This window comes from Scardinius erythrophthalmus (assembly GCF_964197995.2).
Source record: "Scardinius erythrophthalmus genome assembly, chromosome: 2".
NCBI lineage: Eukaryota > Metazoa > Chordata > Actinopteri > Cypriniformes > Leuciscidae > Scardinius > Scardinius erythrophthalmus.
In genome coordinates this window covers 1,799,450-1,815,153 of record NC_138222.1, presented here as the reverse complement: position 1 = coordinate 1,815,153, position 15,704 = coordinate 1,799,450, and the positions used below count along the sequence as shown (strand labels likewise).

The 15,704-nt window shown below is 36.9% G+C and overlaps 1 protein-coding gene across 10 annotated transcripts in view; it reads left to right on the top strand.

Moving 5' to 3' along the window:
- Positions 1–13,674, top strand: part of camk2d1 (calcium/calmodulin-dependent protein kinase (CaM kinase) II delta 1) — a gene marked incomplete at its 3' end in the record, with an annotated part of 99,898 nt that extends 86,224 nt beyond the window's left edge. For 3 of the 10 annotated variants that reach the window (XM_081359687.1, XM_081359684.1, XM_081359688.1), the window contains 6 exons: positions 2,823–2,867; positions 4,179–4,227; positions 10,703–10,778; positions 10,857–10,951; positions 12,036–12,264; positions 12,492–13,674. In XM_081359687.1, coding sequence (XP_081215813.1) covers positions 2,823–2,867; positions 4,179–4,227; positions 10,703–10,778; positions 10,857–10,951; positions 12,036–12,264; positions 12,492–12,495 — 498 coding nt within the window. Of the gene's footprint in view, positions 1–2,822; positions 2,868–4,178; positions 4,228–8,150; positions 8,436–10,702; positions 10,779–10,856; positions 10,952–12,035; positions 12,269–12,491 lie in introns of those variants that run through there. The other 7 variants (XM_081359689.1, XM_081359686.1, XM_081359690.1 and 4 more) reach the window with 4 other exon arrangements.
- Positions 13,675–15,704: the final 2,030 nt, after the last annotated feature.

Sequence of the window (15,704 nt, the reverse complement as noted above, 5' to 3'; positions counted from 1 at the left end):
CCCATTGACTTCCATAGGAGAAAAATATACTATGGAAGTCACTGGGGTACATCAACTGTTGGTCATTCTTCCAAATAACTTTTATTTTCAACAGAAGAAAGAAACTTATTCGAGTTTAAAACAACGTGAGAGAGTAAATTATGAAAATTAGAATTTTTAGGAGAACTATCCCTTTAATGTTAATAAAACAACAAAATGTAAAGAGAAAATCACTCACTGCTCTTGACTAATAACTTTATTAATAGCTTTATAAGTATCAATGTATAATTTATAGAAAATAGAAAGAAATAGATTTATAGAATTTATAGAAAGAAATCGTAATATTATATTTTTGCCATATCGCCCACCCCTTTATAAAGCATTTCTTACGTATTCTTTAATTTTGCACCTTAATGTTAAGAGATAATTGTTAAGTGTTCATTGTGATTTTAGACTTTCGAGTTTTCCATGGTCGTGTTGACATTTCTGCCTTTATAACTGATGGGATTATAATCAAAGGTAGGTTAAGTTTAAAATAAAAAAATCTTTAAAAGTAATATATTTGTCTCCTGGACTGGTCCTTATTTTAAATATATTATAAAAAAATTCAATAATTATCGATATCGACCGATATGAAACACTTATATCTTGATACAGTTTTCAGCCATATCGCCCAGCCCTACCACATAGACACATAAACAACATTAAACGCTTGATTTTCATCACAGGGGGACTTTAAGATAATGCAGTCAGTCAAATAATAACCAATGTCTTCTGAAAGTGCGACTATGTATTGTTCAATTTATTTTTGATTTCAAGTGTGGCCTATTTAATATGTCAAGCAATTGTAACAATTGCCATGACATAAATTTGTACAGTGGACTTGAGTACTATTGAATTGTTTGAATGCAACATACATGATTTTGTCCACCTGTTCATGAATTTGACGTACTTCAGTACGGGGTTTCTTAAGAGTTTTGAACCTTTTTATGTTCTAAAAATTTTGGGAGGTCCATTTCATATGATGCTGCGTTATAGCGTATATTGTTTGTCCGGTACTCGTGTGTTTGCTAACGGAGGATTCTTTCCTAGTGCATACATGAACTAACCAACACGCATCACTGAACATACAAGTTAAGAGTGTGAAGATATAGTCATCAGTTTATTTTGTATGGCTGTATTGATAAATGCTATATCAATATGTGGGCCGGATCTGGGCCGACACGATGTTGCTGTCTGAGATATCTCTGGATCAGGGCAACAACATCCACACCCTAGCAACCATTTCGAGGACCCTAGCAACCTTACAGCAACATATATCATCATATATCAGAACATTGTATAGACGTGAGAGTTGGCTTTCTAGCGATCATGCAGAAAATCAAGACATATATGACATATTGTCGACCCACATCCGGGCCGTGTGGAATGTACCAGATGTGGGCCGGATCTGGGCCGACACTATGTTGCTGTCTGGGTCACATTTTCTAAAATAGAACCTCATTTTAGAATAACAGTGAAGTCATCAAATCTCTGTAAAAAAACACAAATGAAAGGATTAGAATTGAAATCAGCCATTCTTTGTTTAGATTGCAGCTCGGCTCAGTCTGTTCTTTTCTCAAACTGCTTCTCAAGGTGCATTCTGGGACGCTTTTAAACATGAACGTTGGGACGTCTGTGTTTCCCTCATGAACTCATCAATTACAATAATTGTTTTCTAAAGGAATTTATGTATTGGCACAATTCATATGTGTCTACAAATCTAATGTCATTTAAGCACAAGCTAGTAACGTCAAACGCATTTAAGCTGATAAGCTAAGAATGCGTTACATAAATACAGTCAAGTTTATCCACGTATTTTGACTGATATATCAGTTCTATCAGTCTACCTTTTTTATCATTGGGTATACATTGTATGAGATGGAAATCAGTAGAAAAAAAAAGAAAAGGTATTGGTAATTTTCTGCCATACATTATCTGTTAAGTTTACAGATCTTTTCTTGAACTCTAACCCAAAGGACAACACAATGCATTCAGCAGTCTTTTCAACTCAGTAATTTGAACGATTAGTTAATTCACTTTTAATTCAGTTTCCTGCATGCTTGTTCCGGCTGATATCCTGTAGTGTTGCTCTAGTGAAGATGTTCTGTTTTAATTACTCATATTCTCATCTCACAATTACGACTAACTGTCTAAACCACTGCGCTCTTCTTCCTTCCTAAAGTCCACCAAGCTTTGTTAGAGAAACTTACTTTATAATATCCAAAAATCGTAATATCCATAAATGAGCAGTTGATGTACTACAGTTCAAAACCTTGAATTAAGGATGATCCTGACTTCAGTTATTTAATTATTGCTTTTTTGAACGTCAGCTGAATTAGTATTTTTGACATTTCTGCTTATTATTACTGCTGATGTTCTTCAGTAAACACTTTCTATGAATATGGTGCACTTTGATGCCTAATTTTTTAAACATTACAGGCATTATCTTATGTATAAATCATCTACCATAATACATTTACTTTTAACAGAATAAATATAGTCGTGTTCCACGTTACAATTAATTTACATTGTAACACCTAAGAAGCATTATCAGCTTGCAAGGAAATAATGTCATTCAATTTGCACAGATTTTGCTAATGTTTTTGTTAACGGTAAAGAATATTGTAAGAACAACCCTGTATAAAACAGCTCTTTGTTTGGCCTTTTCTAAAGGTTTAAAACGTTTCATATTTCTGGAAAGAGTCTTGGTGTCCTTTAACTCTTCAACTCTCTGCTACTGAGTCTGATCTCTTGTTATTCTGTTTTATCCTCCTTTCTCTCTCTACGCACTTCTTTATCAGGAGCCTCAAACTACTGTAATCCACAATCCCACTGATGGAAACAAGGTATCAAGTGATCTTGAAATATTAAGATAAAAGGGCTATAAATGTGGCTTATTGCATCTGATGAATGTTGTCTATTATCACAGTCAGACGATAACTGTCAATAAAAAGGATTCAGTTTGTAAAGTTAATTATATTTATATATATACATATATATATATATATATATATATATATATATATATATATATATATATATATATATATATATATATATATATATATATATATATATATATACACTGCCATTCAAAAGTTTGGGATCACTAAGATTTTTTTAGATTTTCAAAATAAGTCTCTTCTGCTCACCAAGGCTGCATTTATTTAATTAAGAAAACAGCAATATTGTAAAATATTAATACAATTTAAAATAACTGTTTCCTATTTGAATGTATTTTAAAATGTAATTTAGTCCTGTTATCAAAGCTGATTTTTTAGCATCATTACTCATTACATCATTACAACATAATTTACTCATCATTACACATGATCATTCAGAAATCATTCTAATATGGTGATTTGATGCTCAAGAAACATTTATGATTATTATCAATGTTGAAAACAGTTGTGTGCCTTTATTCAGGATTATTTGATGAATATAAAGTTCAAAAAGAACAGCATTTATCTAAAATGGAAAGCTTTTGTAACATTAAACACTAACGTTCAAAAGTTTGTGGTCAGTAAGATTTTTATATTTTTGGAAAGAAATGAAAGAAATGAATACTTTTATTCAGCAAGGATGCATTAAATTGATAAAAAGTGACAGTAAAGACATTTAAAATGTTACAGAAGATTCTTGCACGGGTGCCCTGCCCTTTTTATAATAGTCCTAATTAATAAATAAAACAAAACGCACATTAATACCCAAGTTCAATTAACATTAGATCACATTTAATAAGTAATAAATGCAGAAATCCAGAAATGTTCAAACAATTCACTGTCTCCGTCATACTTGTGTTTATCTCTGTGTGTTTCAACTGAGGTTTTCTTCAAATATTTGTCTCAGATCAGTTCACTTTATACAGTAGAAATACACTGTTCTTGCTCGGTTAGGAAATGAAACACAATGCCACATTATCTCCAAATGTCATCACAATATACACACTTTCTGTTCTATTCAGATCAATTTTAATAAAACGTATCAAGTCGCTAGGTTTTTAACCTTCTGAAAGAGGGTTAATCATTTCTCTGACTGTTTTTACTTCTCATTTAACATGTTAACTAAATTAACAAGTTAATTTATATATATTATATATTTATATACCTATGTATTTATATCTTCCTTCCTTCATTCATATGTTTGTTCTCTCTCAGGAATCATCAGAAAGTGCCAACACCACAATTGAAGATGAGGACATTAAAGGTACAGTGAACCTAACACTGACTTCAGATCAGCAGCCTGTTCTTGCTTTACTTTATATTCAGATTCACCTCTTTAGTGAACGGTAGAAGAGTCATTCTCACACATGAAACATTGACATTTTTGCTTCAAAACTTTAAGGTTCTGAAGAATTATGTAATAAAAAAAAAGACTGCTGATCTTTCCTACCTTTTTTTTCTGTTACGAGTTTTGAGATTAGTAGTCAATTATTAGACAGATTCTTAAACGATTACTCTCAGACAATACATGTTGAATGCAACCTTTCACTGTACTTATATACTGTGTCATGCTATAAAAATGGAAACATACAGAATCTGATTCACTGTTTCCTGCATGTATTATTAGTTTGGCCGACCGTACTCTATAATTTACGGTTGGTGAATTTCTGTGAAGATGAAGCTTTATAGCTGTCTTCTTCATGCCTTCTAACTTTCTGTTCCTCATTTTTGCTATCGTGAGCTTTGAAGCTAGAACAACGGTTGTGTCCCTTGTGTAAATATCTGTAGATTAGGTTGTGTGACATAAATGCAGATGGTCATGTGACTGTGTGTGTGTGTGTGTGTGTGTGTGTGTGTACGCGTTTGTGTCATGATATTTAATGGTATTTTTAGTTATTCATTCTGATTCTAAACACCAAGGGCCAGATTTCATTTCCATAATGACCAAGAGCAGCGCAAAGTCAAGAACTTGTCATATTTCACCCCAGAGAAATAAATATTTTGCTTAAATAAGTTTTTTTTGTACATGCAAATCCTTACTCACAGTTCTTTAATCTTAAATCTCATTTTGTGAACTGACCATTTTCATAACCAAAATAAGATGTAATCATGTAATCACTTCTTTCATGAATAATGCATACATGTTAAACCTAAGTGAAACCTATGCATAAATTATCACCACTCAAAAAGAAATATGTCCATTAAATTCCACCAAAGCTCTGAAATGGACTGTAAACGTTGCCACTGGTTCTTGCGTGTGTTCTGAACGAAATGCCATGATGTCAAACCTATTAAGAACAACTCTTTTTAAATTACTATAAATAACTGTAAAAGATAAATGTATTTACAACAGAGATGTTTCTGTTCCATTTGTCATTCCTTTGCTGTTTCATTCATGTCTGTTTTCAGGGGTGTAAATCTGTTATTCATCTTCTATGTCATTTCTACTCATTTTCCCCTCCTTGCTTTTTGCATTTTGCCCTCCCTCTATCAATCCATGTCTAAATGTATTTGCCAACTATCCATCCATTGATTTGCCAACCATCCATCCATTGATCTGCCAACTCACCCATCCATCCATTGATTTGCCAACCCATCCTTCCATTGATTTGCCAACCCATCCATCCATTGATTTGCCAACCATCCATCCATTGATTTGACAACCATCCATCCATTGATTTGGCAACCATCCATCCATTGATTTGCCAACTCACCCATCCATCCATTGATTTGCCAACCCATCCATCCATTGATTTGCCAACCATCCATCCATTGATTTGACAACCATCCATCCATTGATTTGACAACCATCCATCCATTGATCTGCCAACTCACCCATCCATCCATTGATTTGCCAACCCATCCATCCATTGATTTGCCAACCATCCATCCATTGATTTGCCAACCATCCATCCATTGATTTGCCAACCATCCATCCATTGATTTGCCAACCCATCCATCCATTGATTTGCCAACCCATCCATCCATTGATTTGCCAACCATCCATCCATTGATTTGACAACCATCCATCCATTGATTTGACAACCATCCATCCATTGATTTGCCAACCCATCCATCCATTGATTTGCCAACCCATCCATTCATTGATCTGCCAACTCACCCATCCATCCATTGATTTGCCAACCATCCATCCATTGATCTGCCAACTCACCCATCCATCCATTGATTTGCCAACCCATCCATCCATTGATCTGCCAACTCACCCATCCATCCATTGATTTGCCAACCCATCCTTCCATTGATTTGCCAACCCATCCATCCATTGATTTGACAACCATCCATCCATTGATTTGCCAACCCATCCATCCATTGATTTGCCAACCCATCCATCCATTGATTTGCCAACCCATCCATTCATTGATCTGCCAACTCACCCATCCATCCATTGATTTGCCAACCCATCCATCCATTGATCTGCCAACTCACCCATCCATCCATTGATTTGCCAACCCATCCATCCATTGATCTGCCAACTCACCCATCCATCCATTGATTTGCCAACCCATCCATCCATTGATTTGCCAACTATCCATCCATTGATTTGCCAACCATCCATCCATTGATCTGCCAACTCACCCATCCATCCATTGATTTGCCAACCCATCCTTCCATTGATTTGCCAACCCATCCATCCATTGATTTGCCAACCCATCCATCCATTGATTTGCCAACCATCCATCCATTGATTTGACAACCATCCATCCATTGATTTGACAACCATCCATCCATTGATTTGCCAACTCACCCATCCATCCATTGATTTGCCAACCCATCCATCCATTGATTTGCCAACCATCCATCCATTGATTTGACAACCATCCATCCATTGATTTGACAACCATCCATCCATTGATCTGCCAACTCACCCATCCATCCATTGATTTGCCAACCCATCCATCCATTGATTTGCCAACCCATCCATCCATTGATTTGACAACCATCCATCCATTGATTTGACAACCATCCATCCATTGATTTGACAACCATCCATCCATTGATTTGCCAACCCATCCATCCATTGATTTGCCAACCCATCCATCCATTGATTTGCCAACCCATCCATTCATTGATCTGCCAACTCACCCATCCATCCATTGATTTGCCAACCCATCCATCCATTGATCTGCCAACTCACCCATCCATCCATTGATTTGCCAACCCATCCATCCATTGATCTGCCAACTCACCCATCCATCCATTGATTTGCCAACCCATCCTTCCATTGATTTGCCAACCCATCCATCCATTGATTTGCCAACCCATCCATCCATTGATCTGCCAACTCACCCATCCATCCATTGATTTGCCAACCCATCCTTCCATTGATTTGCCAACCCATCCATCCATTGATTTGCCAACCATCCATCCATTGATCTGCCAACTCACCCATCCATCCATTGATTTGCCAACCCATCCATCCGTTGATCTGCCAACTCACCCATCCATCCATTGATTTGCCAACCATCCATCCATTGATTTGCCAACTCACCCATCCATCCATTGATTTGCCAACCATCCATCCATTGATTTGCCAACTCACCCATCCATCCATTGATTTGCCAACCATCCATCCATTGATCTGCCAACTCACCCATCCATCCATTGATTTGCCAACCCATCCATCCATTGATCTGCCAACTCACCCATCCATCCATTGATTTGCCAACCCATCCTTCCATTGATTTGCCAACCCATCCATCCATTGATTTGCCAACCATCCATCCATTGATCTGCCAACTCACCCATCCATCCATTGATTTGCCAACCCATCCATCCGTCGATCTGCCAACTCACCCATCCATCCATTGATTTGCCAACCATCCATCCATTGATTTGCCAACTCACCCATCCATCCATTGATTTGCCAACCATCCATCCATTGATTTGCCAACTCACCCATCCATCCATTGATTTGCCAACCATCCATCCATTGATTTGCCAACTCACCCATCCATCCATTGATTTGCCAACCCATCCATCCATTGATTTGCCAACCCATCCATCCATTGATTTGCCAACCCATCCATCCATTGATTTGCCAACCCATCCATCCATGATTTGCCAACCATCCATCCATCCATTGATCTGCCAACCCATCCATCCATCCATCTATCCTGCCCTTGATGTTCTTCCCATATAAATAAATCCTCCATATCCTAGGGCCAGTTTACCGCCTGTCTCCTAAAATATATAAGCGTGAACGATCTCATTCCTGTGAGTCTAGTTCTTCCTCCTCCTCCTCCGTCTCCTGGTTCTTCCCAAACATGTGTCCTGAAGAAGTCTGCTGTAACCTCATTCTCAGAGCCCTCCTGGCTCTGTACCTGCTGGTTTTCCTATCTGCTTTTTTCGCATTCCTCTACGCCAACTCAGCAGCCGATTGTGGCCAGTGCATTATTCCCAAAGCTGCTCCCAAAAGATCTCAGCTAATCCAGAACCACGTCACCATTCAGTGTAAGTGACAGCAGGGAGACCGGGAGTCAACGCACACTTATAAACTGGAGTACAATAATGATGAACCAACACAATCTCACGCCAGTTCAAATTTATTATACGTTTTGGCGAATTGGTCGCTCATTTGTTTGAATTCGTACAGTCTGGTTTTCATACGATCTGCTGACAGGCATGTGTAGGGTGGACCTTAATGCTTACTTTACTTTTCTTCTAATAATCGTACGTTTCCCCATGAGATTGGGTGATGGGTTGGTTAAGGGGTTGGGTTAGTGTAAGAGGAGATAATATACAGTTTGACAGTTTGTACTGTATAAAAACCATTAATTCTATCGAATGTCCCCATTTAGATAGCTAAGTAAACGTGTGTGTGTGTGTGTGTGTGTGTGTGTGTGTGTGTGTGTGTGTGTGTGTGTGTGTGTGTGTGTGTGTGTGTTAGTGTGTGTTAGTGTGTGTGAGACCACAAAACAAAATGCCATTCCATTTTGACAATCTATCAGCTTTCCTCTTTCTAGAGAGGGAAAGTGTTTGTAAATTCTATAGTGGATAATGTATAACCCAAAAATCCATTTTGCAATTAGCTTATGAGCTGTGATTACCTTACATATCTTGCTTACGATCAACTACAGTGTTCGTCTGCACTCCTGTTGGTTGTCCAAGTCTTGCGTTGCTGTTTCTTCTCATTTGCATCAGTAAAATCACCAAGCCTCAGGGAAAATGAATGACTTTCTGGCCAGTTTCTCTGAGAATCTGTCACTGTAAGCACACATTACCATGGAAGAAATACAGTAATACAGTTTATTATGATTTATTAACCTGGTTGGATACAGCGAATACAAGCTTTCCACACTCTAATGCCATATACCATTCTCTTTCTTGTCTTATTTAGAGTTTGATGAGTTAGAGAGTGTCACTAAAGCACTGAAGCGTCTCTGCAAACATCTGTTGTGTCTCTAATCTTGATTGTAAAGGGTCCCTTGAGGTGCGGGCGTGCGATACGATCTTTTAAGGAGCATTAGTGCCCTCTAGTGGCACTACGAATAACTCCACAGTCAAAGAGATTCATTTCAGAAAGCACAATTCCACTATCTGACTGAAAGTTTACAGACTCATAGTTCACCCAAAAATGAAAATTACCCCATGATTTACTCACCCTCAAGTTATTTTAGTTGATAAAGTTTAAAATATGGATTTTTTTCTTATCATCTGTAATAAACTGAAGAATCTATGAGCTTGCTGTGTTTGGTGCAGTATTTTCTCTGGCCTGTGTTAACTTCATGTTTACAGACTTAATAGAATAATATTTTGTTACATTTTCAGTCTCAAAACAATTTTGATCATCTTGCTCACATTTTAAGCATTTATTGATAAAAACCGTCTCAAAGGAGTGAACTTTTTCCCATTGGGAACGCTAGTTCATATTCTAAACAGCTTATAAGAGATGTAGAGTTTAGTGTCACTACACTCCTACTGGGTTGAAAAACAGCTTGCTATAGGAAACACTGTTTTAAAAGTGTAAAAAACTGTAATACAAGTTTATTGCTCACCAACACTGATTAAACACAATCTGCAAGTTTAGCACGCTATCAGTGATTATTAATAGTGTATTATTGATAGTGGCTTCAATGCAAAAATCATAAAAAGGTTCTTACAGGCCATCCTTAAAATGCAAAACTGGGTTTTATACAATATGAAGTCTCTACTCCGTCTTTCTATTTTATGGAAGCTTGTTTCCGCCACAGAATAAAAAATAAAAAAGGCACTTGCAACTTCATCTCACATATTTTTTCTCAAAATTGTGTGATATATAGTCGCAATTGCGAGTTATAAAGTCAGAGTTGTGAGAATTTTGCAATTTTGCCTTTTTTTTATCAGAATTGCTTATATCACGCAATTCTGACTTTATAACACACAATTGCGACTATATCGTGTAAACTGTGAGATCGTGAGATAAAAAGTAGAAATTATCTTTTAAAATGTTTGGAAACAACTTTCTATACTATTCATTATTTGGTCCTTGGTTCGAAATAAGTTGAAGCTCCTGAACTAAACAACATGCTAAATAATATCCAAAACTCAATATTTTTGGTTTTATCTCAATAAATAATGGTTGTCAAAAGGTACACATTGTTCGGGACAGATTTTAAAGAGCTATTTATTGGTTAATGGAACATCACTGGTTGCACTGTATTTTGTTTTAGATTACTAGTGTGTTTTACACAGTTTTTCACTTTTTCTTCTTTGTTTTTGTGTTTGTTTGTGTGCTTTAGCGCGGAAACAGGAGATCATTAAAATCACAGAGCTGCTGATTGAAGCCATTAATAACGGAGATTTCGAAGCATACACGTGAGTGTTTTCATTTCATTGCTTTCCCTTCTCTCTGTTAACAATATCTCGTCCTAATATGTTAATAATATTCCACAGGAAGATCTGTGACCCTGGACTGACATCTTTTGAGCCTGAAGCTTTGGGAAACCTGGTGGAGGGGACGGATTTCCACAGGTTCTACTTTGAAAACTGTACGTGATTTTTCATGCTAAAGGAATCATTTTCCTAAGAGTCTGTCATCATTTACATCCTACAAACAGAATGATGACAGAGCTTTTTGTCCATACTAAGAAATTGAGTTAGCTGTCAAGCTCCAACATGCATATTGTTTTAATGACTTTAATATCTTTGTGATTTTTTTTTTTTTTGATTTTTTTTTGAGAAATTGCTGAGAAATACATGAAGTTTGTTTAGCGAAAAAGGGTGAAAGTGAATGACATTCAAAACATTCTGCATAATTGGATGTTTTTAAATAAACACTGACAAAAAACTACACAAGTTTTAGTGCTGGACGATCTGAATATATATATAACATTGATATGAGTGATCACATGGATTTAGACCTATATTGTATTTATATAGAGTGTTCACTGGCAAATGTGCTTTATGTATTTCCTCGGCGTGGAAATCTGGCTCATATAAATGTCAGGAAACACGATTCCTGCTGCATGTCAATATCCACGGATCACTGGATCTTCGGGAAGCTGTAAGGAACACTAGATCGAGTCCAAGCTTTAGTTTAAACGGATTATCGTTTGTTTTACTCGCAGTTTCACCTGTTAACTCCAGTCACTCTCTGCTCTTCTGACACTCAGTCCGGATGAGGGAACGTGTTCCCACGGGAAAGTCTCATCAATGCAAACCCTCTATATTTGTGCTGTGGACTTTACAGCGATTTTTAGAACGATATCTTTAAGATTATAGTGATCGTCGTTGCTGTGAACGGGCCTTTACTCTGCTTATTGAACATTTATATTGTTTCCAGTGGGAACATCATACAGTAGACGGTCTTCTAGACTTCGCTGTCCGTCTGCTGTGTCTGGAAATACGTTCAACATCCAGTATGATGTCCTGTATGAAAGATAATTGTCAAAACCCCAATTATCTCTGATTTATAACTATCTCCAGTTTAAACAGCTGTAAAATAGGGTCAAAAGTGCTTACAACAGAAGCAAATCTGGAACACATTTATCCGTCCTCACACAGGGTATGTTTGCATGATTGGTTTCCTCTATGTGAAGCACCATTCTTTACTTCCCTGTGCTTCTGCTCTAGCTCTCTCCAAAGGCCACAAGCCCATCCACACCATCTTGCTGAACCCTCACGTACACCTGATCGGGGAGGACGCCGCGTGCGTGGCGTATATAAGGCTCACCCAATACATGGACGTCAACAATACGCCTCGCACGATGCAGTCGGAGGAAACGCGTGTCTGGCATCGCCGTGACGGGAAATGGCAGAACATCCACTTCCACCGTTCTGGCTCGCCAACTGTGCCCAACAAGTAAGATCTGTGTTTGTGTCTCCAAACATCCCTGACGAAGAGAGTTCGACTAGTTTGAGTTAGCGCTGCACGATTAATCGCAATGAGACCGCACGCGATTTGACAAAGGCTGCGATTATTATATGCGCTGTTTGTCAGCGATAAGCCAAATCGATTTGAGTGCGATTAAATGTAAATTGCGATTAATCGCTACTTTTGAATCTAACAAAATTTCTTTACTTTTTCAGTTAATACTGTCTCCGGAGCCGAGCTTCATCGAGTGTCCGCTGACTCACAGTTCGCTCTCCTGTACCCGAGTCTCGTTTACATTCACGGCTGGACTTCTAGAATATAGAGGGTTGAGTCATTTCATATCAGGATGTGTATGCGAGTACATTACGTGTATTGAGTATGCTGTTTGCACTCTGCACTCATTTATGTGAAAAGCATGTTCTTAATACTCTAAACTTTTTTCAAAGAATTACTTTTTTTGTATAAGACAAAAAATATATGGAGACGTTTGTTAGTAATCTGCGGTGTTTGGGAACGGGTTCTGTATATCAGAAAATAATTATTCACGTTTGTTTGGTTTTAACTAATGCTGTCAAATTGATTAATCGCGATTAATCGCATCTAACATAAACATTTGTAAATATATCATGTGTGTTTGTGTGTATACAGTATAGACTGTGTACACACACACACACACACACATATGTACAAACTTTAATGTTAGATGCGATTAATCACGATTAATCGATTTGACAGCACTAGTTTGAATAAAAATTTGAATATGGCAGATAATTTACATATTTCTTAAAATGACAAATATGAGCTTGCTTACGGTTTTTAGTGATGTACATTCCGTGAAGTCATGTGAAGTGCTATTTCTGCTTTACACTCTGGAGTATTAATATTTTATTGTTGATAAAGCGGAAAGTTTAGAGTTTTATATTTATTTCTTTGCTCATTCATTGTCATGCATAATATCATACAACTGAATGTGTGGAAGAAGAATGTAACTCGCACTATCCTCCACCAGACATGCTCATTCTGATGAATTGTGTGAAATTTAGATTTGTTGTGTTAGTTTTTGTCGGGTTTCTGCTTCTCACTGGAATGTGCGGGACTCGTCAAAGAAAAGGTTGCGTTGTCATTTTGAGCTTTTCTGAATCATGCACGACTTCCACTCGCAGTCGTCACTCGTAACCTTCCTCTCGTTCCTCATACGAGCCTCTGTTCTGACAGAAATAGCCAAATCTTTTGAAGATCTTCTCTGCAATGGTCAAGTAGAATACATGAATGTGATGCACATATAATTCTGGATTAGCTTTAGTTTCCTCATTTTACAACATTATATCATGATATTACTGGAGGACTTGATAGATTTCTAAATACTTTAAAGTGTCTAATAAAATGTGTGATTTCTGCAAAATGCTTGTATTGACATTATTTTGATATTATGCTCATCATGACCAGTTCATTCCATCTAATCTACATGAATTTGCAATAGTAACTTTATGCCTGATAGTGGGAATATTCTGTTTGTGTTTAGTGGAAATTAATATTTCATCAATGTTCAGCCAATGTTAATTTACAGAGAGATAACCAGAACTTCATTAGATGATTTAGACAACTTTGCAAATCCAATTAAATGTTTGAATAGCGATTTGTTACTGTAATGTACAATTAGTAATTTGCTTAAGCTATTTAACCCAGAATATTTGTTTATTATCTGCTGGTAAACATCAGATATAGAGAATGAAACAGTTTGTTAAGAAAGTACACTTTATTATTAGAGTATTAGAGTACCTCTTTCAAATACTGTTGTGTTCATTCCTTTTGTTTAGTCAATATGCATGCCATACATGTGCTTAGTATACATTTTTGTTTAGTTTGAGGGAAATCTCACTTTGCTGTAAAACAGTTTGTTCTCTAATATTAATTAGAGGATTAGATTAACTAGATAGATTAACTAAAGGTCTAATGGGTAAACATGTCATTTAAATTGTGCTTGCATCAACCATCAGTTCATTACTTTATCTGCTATTGTTGTCGTTTTATGATTGGGATATAGATGCAACTACTCCAATGTTAATCATTGTAAAAAGTACAAGTCAGAAGTCTGGACGTACAGGACCTGCTCATACTTTATTATGAATATGGACATTCTTGGTAATGATCATAATGTGGTTTTGATCAACAAGCATGATGCTTTTAAACAGTATTGGAGGGATTTTACTTTAGGATTTGCTCTAATTCATACGTAAAAAAAAAAACAAAAAAAAAACATTTCCACCAATGGGAGCTCCAGGATCTTTTTGTTGGGGGTGCTGCATCAATAACTTCAATATCCTGCATTTATTGCATTTTATTAAATGTTTACGTTTTACCTTAAACCTATACATTTACAAGGTCACATTGCAAAGTGTGCACAGTTTTTAAAGGGGACCTAATATGCCCTTTTTTACCAGAGGTGTCCCCAGAATGTGTGTGTGAAGTTTCAGCTCAAAATACCCCACAGATCATTTAGGCTACTATACCATGTTGTAAATGGCCATTTTTGAGTGGAAGGAAAAAAAATGCTGTTTTTGTGCATGTGTCTTTAAATGCAAATGAGCTGCTTCTCCCGGCGCCCCTATCCAGAAGACGGCGGACCCTGTACACTGAAAACTCTGCCAGAAACTGAAACATCTGTTTGGTTTTGATGATCATCTGTATCGCATCACACTCATGGGACATTGCAGTTCTTCATCGTCATGAAAGTTCATTATCTGCATGCGTTTCAAAGCCATATCAGTCGAAACTTCTGATATATGGTTTTCTGAGCGCACACACACCCGAATCACGCGCACAGAAAGCTGGATGTGCATCCCGTGAGTTTTAGAGTAAGTTCTCTCTCACGTGTTATTGAGCTTGTCAAAGACACACAAAGTTCACAGTCGACTATATCTGGGAACGTAAACAGCAGGGAAAGAAACCGCATGTGTGTATTAGATCTGTGTATTAAAGTGACAGCAGTGTAATATTAGTAAGATTAACTTTTCAGTTTTATTTTACATCATTGCAACAGCAAAAGAAAAACTGAACAAAACTGCCAAACGTTGAATCACTCGTCCTCCCTGTTCTACTGTAAGGAGCATCACAAACAGACCATAATCATAATCACATTCAGCCATACTTTAAAAACTGGAAAAAATGGAACAAGACAGAAAATGGGATAAAATTAAAAAGTCATTCATTCATTAGCATGTTTCCAATAAACACAGACATTGTTGCATTCTCTCTCTCTCTCTCTCTCTCTCTCTCTCTCTCACACACACACACACACACACACACACACACAAATATCAGACAAACAGAATAGCTGGATGTGTATAGTGGCAGCATTCTTATTGAACGTATGAAAACCAATGATAAATTCTCAATCTAATTAAAAACCATTCAGAAGCATTCTGGGA